We start from the raw sequence: 9,209 nt of genomic DNA, 5'->3' as shown, positions 1-9,209 counted from the left end.
ACTTATGAGACCCACTACATGAAGAACAAGGTGCTACTTTGAAGCACAATATATGAGACTCACTACATGAAGAACAAGGTGCTACTTTGAAGCACACGTGTGGAAAAAGAGATAGTAGCATTGCCCCTTTTTTTGGGGGGCCTTTCTTTTTTTATTTTTGGCCTTTCTCTTTCTTTTTTTATTTGGGCAATGCTCTAATAATGATGATCATCACACTTCTATTGATTACAACACAAGGATTACAACTCGAAACTTAGAACAAGATATGACTCTATATGAATGCCTCCAGCGGTGTACCAGGATGGTGCAATGAATCAAGAGTGACATGTATGAAAAATAATGCATGGTGGATTTGCCACAAATACGATGTCAACTACATGATCATGTAATGGCAATATGACAAAAGTAATGTATGTCATGATGATGATGATGATGGAAGTTGCATGGCAATATATCTCAGAATGGCTATGGAAATGCCATAATAGGTAGGTATGGTGGCTGTTTTGAGGAAGATATAAGGAGGTTTATGTGTGATAGAGCGTATCGTATCACGGGGTTTGGATGCACCGGCGAAGTTTGCGCCAACACTCAAGGTGAGAAAGGGCAATGCACGGTACCGAAGAGGCTAGCAAAGGTGGAAAGGTGAGAGTGCGTATAATCCATGGACTCAACATTAGTCAAAAGAACTCATATACTTATTGCTAAAATTTAGAAGTCATCAAAAATTCAAGTACTACGCGCATGCTCCTAGGGGGATATATTGGTAAGAAAAGACCATCGCTCATCCCCGACCACCACTCATAAGGATGCACAAGCCAGGTACACTTCATGTTTCAAATTTGTTACACAACTTTAACCATATGTGCATGCTACGGGACTTGCAAACTTCAACAGAAGTATTTCTCAAATTCATAATCACCCAACTAGCACGACTTTGATATTATCACCTCCATATCTCAAAACAATTATCAAGCATCAAACTTATCTTAGTATTCAATTCACTCAAAAGAAAGTTTCACATATCTTGAACACCAAGTATTTAACATTAAGCAAATTACCATGCTATTAACAACTCACAAAATAATCTAAGTGAAGCATGAGAGATCAAATAGTTTCTTTAAAACAAATCCATCACCGTGCTCTAAAAGATCTAAGTGAAGTACTAGAGCAAAAATTATCACGCTTAAAAAATATAAGTGAAGCACTACGAGCAAAACTATCAAGCTCAGAAGATATAAGTGAAGCACATAGAGTATTCTAACAAATTATAATTCATGTATGGATCTATCAAAAGGTGTGTACAGCAAGGATAATTGTGGTAAACTAACAAGCAAAGACACAAATAATACAAGACGCTCCAAGCAAAACACATATCATGTTGGTGAATAAAAATATAGCTCCAAGTAAATTACCGATGGAAGTGGACGAAAGAGGGGATGCCTTCCGGGGCATCCCCAAGCTTTGACTTTTTTGTGTCCTTGGATTATCTTGGGGGTGCCATGGGCATCCCCAAGCTTAGGCTCTTTCCACTCCTTGTTCCATAATCCATCAAAAGAATTCACCCAAAACTTGAAAACTTCACAACACAAAACTCAACAGAAATCTCGTGAGCTCCGTTACAGAAAGAAAACAAAAGACTACTCACAGGTACTGTAATGAACTCATTCTTTATTTATATTGGTGTTAAACATACTGTATTCCAACTTCCTTATGGTTTATAAAATAATTTATTAGCCATAGATTCATCAAAATAAGCAAACAACACACGAAAAACAGAATCTGTCAAAAACAGAACAGTGTTAAACATACTGTAACTAAAGCAAACTTCTGGAACTCTAAAAATTCTACCAAAATAGGAAGTACTGGACAATTTGTTTATTGGTCAGCATAAAAACGAATCAATGAAAAATAACGTTCCTGTGATTTATTGATTTTTTTCTCGTGAGCGCAAAGTTTCTGTTTTTCAGCAGAATCAAATCAACTATCGTCGTAGCTTATCCTATAGGTTCTACTTGGCACAAACACTACTTCAAACATAAAACCACATATAAACAGAAAGTAGAAACAAAATTTGACACTAAACAGGAACAAAAACAAAGAACACAAAATAAAATTGGGTGGCCTCCCAACAAGCACTATCATTTAACGCCCCTAGGTAGGCATAAAAGCGAGGATAGATCTAGGTATTGCCATCTTTGATTTTCATTTTTTTAGCGGAGTCATGCTCAAATCCGGGAGGTTCTTTCCGCTTCCCTTCATATTTAGAAATTTTTAGATCTAAAGAATCCAACTGCTTATTACAAAGAGTAATCAACATATTCATGCGGTGAAGATTTCCGCTAACACTTTTGAGAGGCTCAAGAGACTTTTGTAAAAAAATTGTTACTTCGCAAATTTTCTCAAACACTTGGGTTTCTCCCTGGGTAGGATGAGATCCTCCCTTTTGGGGTATTGTTCCCACTATTCCCTCTATAATTTCATGCGAAATACTGGGATCAATCTCAATAAAATTTCCCTTGGCAATGCAATCCAAGAGTTGTCTATGCATCATATTTAACCCAACATAAAAAATGCGAAGAAGAATTCTAAAGTTCAACTCTAGGGTGCACTTACGAAAAGATTCTATCATCCTATAACAAGCATCTGTTAAGTTTTCTCCTTGCCTTTGCTTGAAGTGAAGAACTTCAAACTCGGGAGGCATAGGAGCGGATAAGGAATTAGTCATGATGACAAACAAGCAAACTAGCACACGAGCAAACACAAAGGCAACGGGAAAAAGGCAAACGGGAAGGAGAGGAGGAGATTGGGAAAGAGAGGGCGAATAAAACGGAAAGGGGGAAGTGGGGGAGAGGAAAACGAGAGGCAAATGGCAAATAATGTAATGTGAGAGATAGGGATTGCGATGGGTACTTGGTATGGTTGACTTGCTTGCGTGAGCCTCCCCGGCAACGGCGCTAGAAATTCTTCTTGCTACCTCTTGAGCACTGTGTTGGATTTCCCCGAAGAGGAGAGGGTGATGCAGTAAAGTAGCGTAAGTATTTCCCTCAGTTTTTGAGAACCAAGGTATCAATCCAGTAGGAGACCACGCACAAGTCCCTCGTACCTACACAAAACGATAGCAACTCGCAACCAACGCTTAGGGGTTGTCAATCCCTTCACGGTCACTTACGAGAGTGGGATCTGATAAAGATAATATTTTTGGTATTTTTGATAGATAGATGCAAAGTAAAAAGTAAAAGGCAAAGTAAAACAAAGCAAGTAAATAAAGTGATATAGATTGATATGATGAGAATAGACCCGGGGGCCATAGGTTTCACTAGTGGATTCTCTCAAGAGCATAAGTATTCTACGGTGGGTGAACAAATTACTGTTGAGCAATTGACAAAATTGAGCATAGTTATGAGTATATCTAGGCGATGATCATGTATATAGGCATCACGTCCAAAACAAGTAGATTGAAACGATTCTGCATCTACTACTATTACTCCACTCATCGACCGCTATCCAGCATGCATCTAGAGTATTAAGTAAAAATAGAGTAACGTTGTAAGAAAGATGACATGATGTAGAGGGATAAATTCATGCAATATGATAAAAAACCCATCTTGTTATCCTCGATGGCAACAATACAATAGGTGCCTTGCAACTCTTTCTGTCACTGAGTAAGGACACCGCAAGATTGAACCCAAAGCTAAGCACTTCTCCCATTGCAAGAACTACAAATCTAGTTGGCCAAACCAAAAAGATAATTCGAAGAGACTTGCAAAGATAACTCAATCATACATAAAAGAATTCAGAGAAGAATCAAATATTTTCCATAGATAATACTGGATCATAAACCCACAATTCATCGGTCTCAACAAAGACACCACAAAAAGAAGATTACATCGAATAGATCTCCACGAGAGAGGGGGAGAACATTGTATTGAGATCCAAAAAGAGAGAAGAATCCATCTAGATACTAGCTATGCCCCCGAAGGTCTGAAGTAAACTACTCACACTTTATTGGAGGGGCTATGGTGATGATGTAGAAGCCCTCCGTGGTGGATGCCCTCTCCGGCGGAGCTCCGGAACAAGCCCTAAGATGGGATCTCGCAGATACAGAAAGTTGCGGTGGTGGAATTAGGTTTTTGGCTCCTGTTCTGATCGTTCGGGGATACGTAGGTATATATAGGAGGAAGGAGTACGTCGGTGGAGCTCCGAGGGGCCCACGAGGTAGGGGGCGCGCCCAGGGGGGTGCCCTCCACCCTCGTCACCTCCTCGGAAACTTCTTGGAGTAGGGTCCAAGTCTCCTGGATCACGTTCGGTTGGAAAATCACGATCCCGAAGGTTTCATTCCGTTTGGGCTCCGTTTGATATTCTGTTTCTTCGAAATACTGAAAAAGGCAAAAAAATAGCAATTCTAGGCTGGGCCTCCGGTTAATAGGTTAGTCCCAAAAGTAATATAAAAGTGGAAAATAAAGCCCAATATAGTCCAAAACAGTAGACAAAGTAGCATGGAGTAATCAAAAATTATAGATACGTTGGAGACGTATCAAGCACCAGCCTACTCCCGCGCCCCTCCCCTGTCCCGCCCCTCCCCTGCCCCGTCGGCGCAGCCCCTCCGTCGTGCCCCTCCCCCCCTACGCCGTGCTACTATAAGATTTTTAAGATGTTTTTAGATGTTTTTTAGATGTTTTTAGATGCTATTTTTAGATGTTTTTACATGTTTTTAAAATTATTTTAGTTTATGTTTAGTTTATGTTTAGTTTATGTTTAGTTTAGTTTTAAGATTAGGAAAATTTCATATGTGTAGTTATATTTATTTAGATGTGTAGTTTATTTAAATGTTGTAATTTGTTCATAAAAATTGTGCACTTTTGTATGGAAACTTTATTTTTTTTCATATGTACGAAAATGTAGAGTGAAAACGAAAACAAACATATAAGAAAAAACAAAGGGAAAATGAAGAAGGAAAAGAAAACCGCTCGGCTCGGCCACCACCACATTTTCATAAAGTGTTTGCACCGCATTTACATGAGGGGGACTTCCGAAAAAATAAGAAGAGCAAGAAGAAGAAAAAAAGAGGAGAAGAAGAAGGAATAGAGGAGAAGAAGAAAAATTCTTCTACTCCTCTATTCCTTCTTCTTCTCCTCTTTTTTTTTGTTCTTCTTTTTTGTCGCAAACTACGGCAGAGGGTCAAGGGTCGGGAACTAGGGCAGAGGGTCGAGGGTCACCCTCTCGACCGTGATAACTTATACCACGGGAGCACCCCCGGGCCGTCTCGCTCGACCAAAACTCTCAAGGACACCCAAACTCTAGAAAAAAATGATGTCGGTCACATACCCCCTCCCTCGGCGCCCCTACCCGACAAACTCTCTCGGGGCCACCCAAATTTACCAAGTTAAAAGAGCATTGTCGTCAAGGCCACCCCAAACCCTTGAAGCGTTGTCAAGGCCACTCCAAACCCTTGAAGCGTTGCCTAGGCCACCCCAAACCCTAGAGAAGCAGCATCGAGGCCACTAATTAATATGATTCCTTATTGTGATTAGCTAGCTAGTTCTACGTTTGCCACTAATATATCCATCTGTCATGTTTGAATAATAATTGCCATGTTGTAAATATTTGCAGAAACTATGGAGAAACCCCGAGACGAAGCAACAGAAGCGATGTTGGGGGACATAATCGCAAAAGGAAGTGATGCCATCTTGTCGTATCTCAACGACACCGATGGTGTGGAAGGACAGGGTGAAGAAGAAGACTACGATTATGATGGCTCTGGTCACAATGCTGGTACAAGAAGGAGACCGTGATGACGACTCCGGTGACCGAACCGAGTCTGGCCGGGTATATATATTAGTTAAGCCTGTGCTGACTAGCTAATTGATGCATTCATTGTTTTTGTATGTACACATATTAATTAACTCTCGTCTTTCTTATTTTATCTAGCCCTCCAGATCGAGCACAACTTTGGTAAAGAAACGAGGCCCAAAGAAAAAGTTGCGCTCGGATGAAAGGTTTGAGATCACAGCAATCGCGCGCGATGGCAAGCAGATTGAACCCATCCGGACAAAGGATGCATTTCGTGCTCAGTGCAGAGTTCTTGTTAGGGACAAGATCCCGATCAGTATCCACCAATGGTTAAATCCTAAGAATGAAGACCCTGAGGTGTCTTGTGTCTCTGATATGCAGAAATATGATCTTTGGACAACACTTAAGGCAAATTTCACCCTACCGCCAGAGGAGGATCCGGAGAAGCCAGTTAAAGAACAATTGATCAAGTCTCATGCTCTAAAGAAGATGGTAGAACTATTCAAGAGGTGGAAGAATGAGCTGAAAACAGAGTTTGTCGACGAAGAAAAGACACCAGAATTCACTGGAAAGTATGAGAAGATCGGAGATCACTGGCCCGCATTTGTGGCCCACAAGACATCGGAAAAGAGTAAGAAGATGTCAGCGACAAACAAGAAAAATGATGTGAGGAAGAAGCATCACCATCGCACGGGGTCAGGTGGCTACCTCAAAGCCCGACCTTTGTGGGACATTGATAAAGGGGTCGAACCAGAGACATTGAACTGACCAGACCGTTGCCGGACTTGGTTCTTCGGGGTTAGCGGGACCTTGGACCCTGTATCAGGGAAGTGCGTTTGGAAGGAAGAGCAACTGCGAATACCCATCACGAGGCTTCAGGAGTATATCGAGAAAGCACAACAAGGGATGTTCATTCGAGACAGAGAGAAGGACGAGCTCAGAATGGCCCTTGGGAATCCTGAGCACCCTAGAATGACATGAGGCACGCTAGGCTCCGTTCCGTGGAAGGCTGGGTTTCCGGACATAGGGGGTTCTTATGACTAGGCATTTAATATTAGTTCAGAAAACAACTAAATATAATTTGGTCATATCACAAAATATAAATATATTATAATTTTGGTTCTTATGACTAGATTTTTACAATTGAGAGCATACAAAATTAAATTAAGTCCATCAATGCACCCACAGCGGACACATACGAGTAGTGGGTCTACATTGCATAGGAGTGACACATACTCACACTAAGCTAGATTACCATATATATATTGTATGGATGGTATTGAACTCTAGACTTCAGGCACTACGTATTGAAGTTCTAAAACAAATTTATACTGAATCCAGACGGCATGTTTTAATGCAATTGGGACATCAATTGATCAAAAATACAACCGGTTCCTATAGGGGGGGGGGGTATCTTGTTGCCTACTTATAATTATATATGGTACACATGACCATGTTTATAGCATACTAAAGACAATCAACACAATTATTTAAGTCAATAATTAGTTGGATCTCATAAATCACATGCTACCACTTCCATTCCCCTGCCCCCACTAGCCATTTGATCGATGGATGAGCAATTAGGTTGGATCCCATTGGTTCGTGCAAGGAACCGATACCACTAGGGATCCTGTGATCCAGCCCCCTCCTAATTCACTAATGTGTCGATTCACCTCCGCTCTACTACCCGGCCCATTGGCCATCCGATCGGACAGATGAATGGTTAGATGGGATCCCGTTGGTTCGGGCTGAAAGGGGATCCCACTCTTTCGATTTCCCCAAAGTTAAAAATAGGGTGAGTGTGGCGTGCATGTGTATTTGGTTTCCTAAAATCGTGCTGAATATATAGGATCTCACGTGCTGCCCAAAGGAATGGATGTCCTCTCACTGTATATCCAAGATTCAGGATTATATGTACGTCCTCAAAGAGAATTGTCAGCTCGTACACACAAAAATAAAACTAGGACTTAGAATTGAGCAGTGAGTGTACTGATCACGGGCAGATCCATCTCGAGGCGGATGCGCTCGAGGAGCTTCAAGCTGTCCATGTCCTGCATGCGCACGTTGGTGATGACCAGGTCAAACTTCTCCTTCCCCGCCCTGAGAATCTTCAGCGCCGTCGTGGCATCCTTCACAGTCGTTGCTGCATCGCAGAAAGCATTATTCGCAGAGAAACAAAAAGATCACAAGGCTCCGATCCTAATGGACTTTGGCGAAGTGGACGGATCAAGATTCAGGAGACTCACTGTGGTATTTGCACCCGCGCAAGAGGTTCTCTAGAACCTTAAGGCAGACGTAGTCGTCGTCCACGGCGAGGACTCGTAACCCCTCCGGGAACTTGTCCTCAGCCGCATCTTCCATCATCTTCCTTTGGTCCCCACCCATCGCGGCCATTGTTTTCCGAACTCTTTCCCACCTAGCAAAGCAAACGACATCAAGAAAAACACTGATTAAGGAACAACGGACCTAACCAACACAAACCCCACATCCATCTAACAACACAACCCAAAACCTGCTAAAATGGCTTCCTCGCCGCAGGGCAGAACAGGACAATGTGGATTTCAGAGGAGCTTTGTGCGAAGGGCTGCAGGGTGCTGGCGGGCTTTTTATAGGGGGAGAGGGGTCGAGGGAAGGAGTGGAAATCTTGTGGTCCAGAGGTGAAAGGCGCCCTCCCCGTGCTTGTGTTCATGCGCTACTTCATACTGCTCCTTAATTTCTGAATCTCCGGTATTAATTTTGTTCATGTGAGGAAAGCAAAACCACGGGCAGTGTTGCTGTTTTTTTGCTTTTTTGTTCTTTTCTCAACAAATGTTCGAGCACGAAGATATGATTTGAATTACAAAAAGGAGAGGATCCTGCTTTGTTCGGTTACCTGGCCATGAAGGAGTGTTTTCTTACTTCCTTCGACCGGAAACGGAGACCGCGTTCATCGTCTCAACGGCCACATCCCTACCTACCTTTGCATGGCACGTGACAACGTGTGGGGCCTAAACTCATATTCGTTTTTTTAACATAGTACAATCAAAGTCACTCACGTACACAAACATACACTCGGCCCTAGGAACGCACACACGCACATCATACACCTATGAGCACCTCGCAGAGGCTAAGACGACACATCATCCTTCTTTCTGCGGGGGTAAAGGAGATTCTCATTACTCACAGGGGCCTCTCAGCCACAACCAAGTTTACAATAAAGTCTAACCCCGAGTACAACCACACTGCGGTTCGGGGGGTACTACGGCCATAAGCGGCAAGTTCATGGCTAACCTTATTCTGCGAACGACGACAAAGAGTAAAAGAAATCTCCCTATCCTCAGTTGAGGCCAAGCTTTTAATCTCCTGGATCACAAAGCGATGTACTGATCTATCATCGGATTTTGCTATGATCAACGACACTGCCTCGGAACTATCTAGTT

At 42.3% G+C, this 9,209-nt stretch overlaps 1 protein-coding gene across 1 annotated transcript; it reads right to left on the bottom strand.

Moving 5' to 3' along the window:
* Positions 1-7,757: 7,757 nt before the first annotated feature.
* On the bottom strand, positions 7,758-8,193 carry LOC123156722 (two-component response regulator ORR22-like). Its single transcript, XM_044574890.1, has 2 exons — positions 8,037-8,193; positions 7,758-7,933 (listed from the first exon to the last, which is right to left on the bottom strand). Exons 1-2 carry the CDS (start codon positions 8,182-8,184, stop codon positions 7,758-7,760), a joined length of 324 nt encoding a protein of 107 aa, XP_044430825.1. The 5' UTR covers positions 8,185-8,193.
* Positions 8,194-9,209: the final 1,016 nt, after the last annotated feature.

Source organism: Triticum aestivum, chromosome 7B (genome assembly GCF_018294505.1).
Source record: "Triticum aestivum cultivar Chinese Spring chromosome 7B, IWGSC CS RefSeq v2.1, whole genome shotgun sequence".
Taxonomy (NCBI): Eukaryota; Viridiplantae; Streptophyta; class Magnoliopsida; order Poales; family Poaceae; genus Triticum; species Triticum aestivum.
Note: the sequence above shows the minus strand (reverse complement) of the source record. Positions and strands in the feature narration are given on the sequence as shown.

What these genes read in the sequence shown, in the direction of transcription:
- LOC123156722 (XM_044574890.1), bottom strand. Translation starts at nt 8,184, where the DNA reads ATGGCCGCGATGGGTGGGGACCAAAGGAAGATGATGGAAGATGCGGCT. An exon ending in GCGCGGGTGCAAATACCACA is followed by an intron (nt 7,934 to 8,036) that starts GTGAGTCTCCTG and finishes TCTGCGATGCAG; the next exon opens with CAACGACTGTGAAGGATGCC.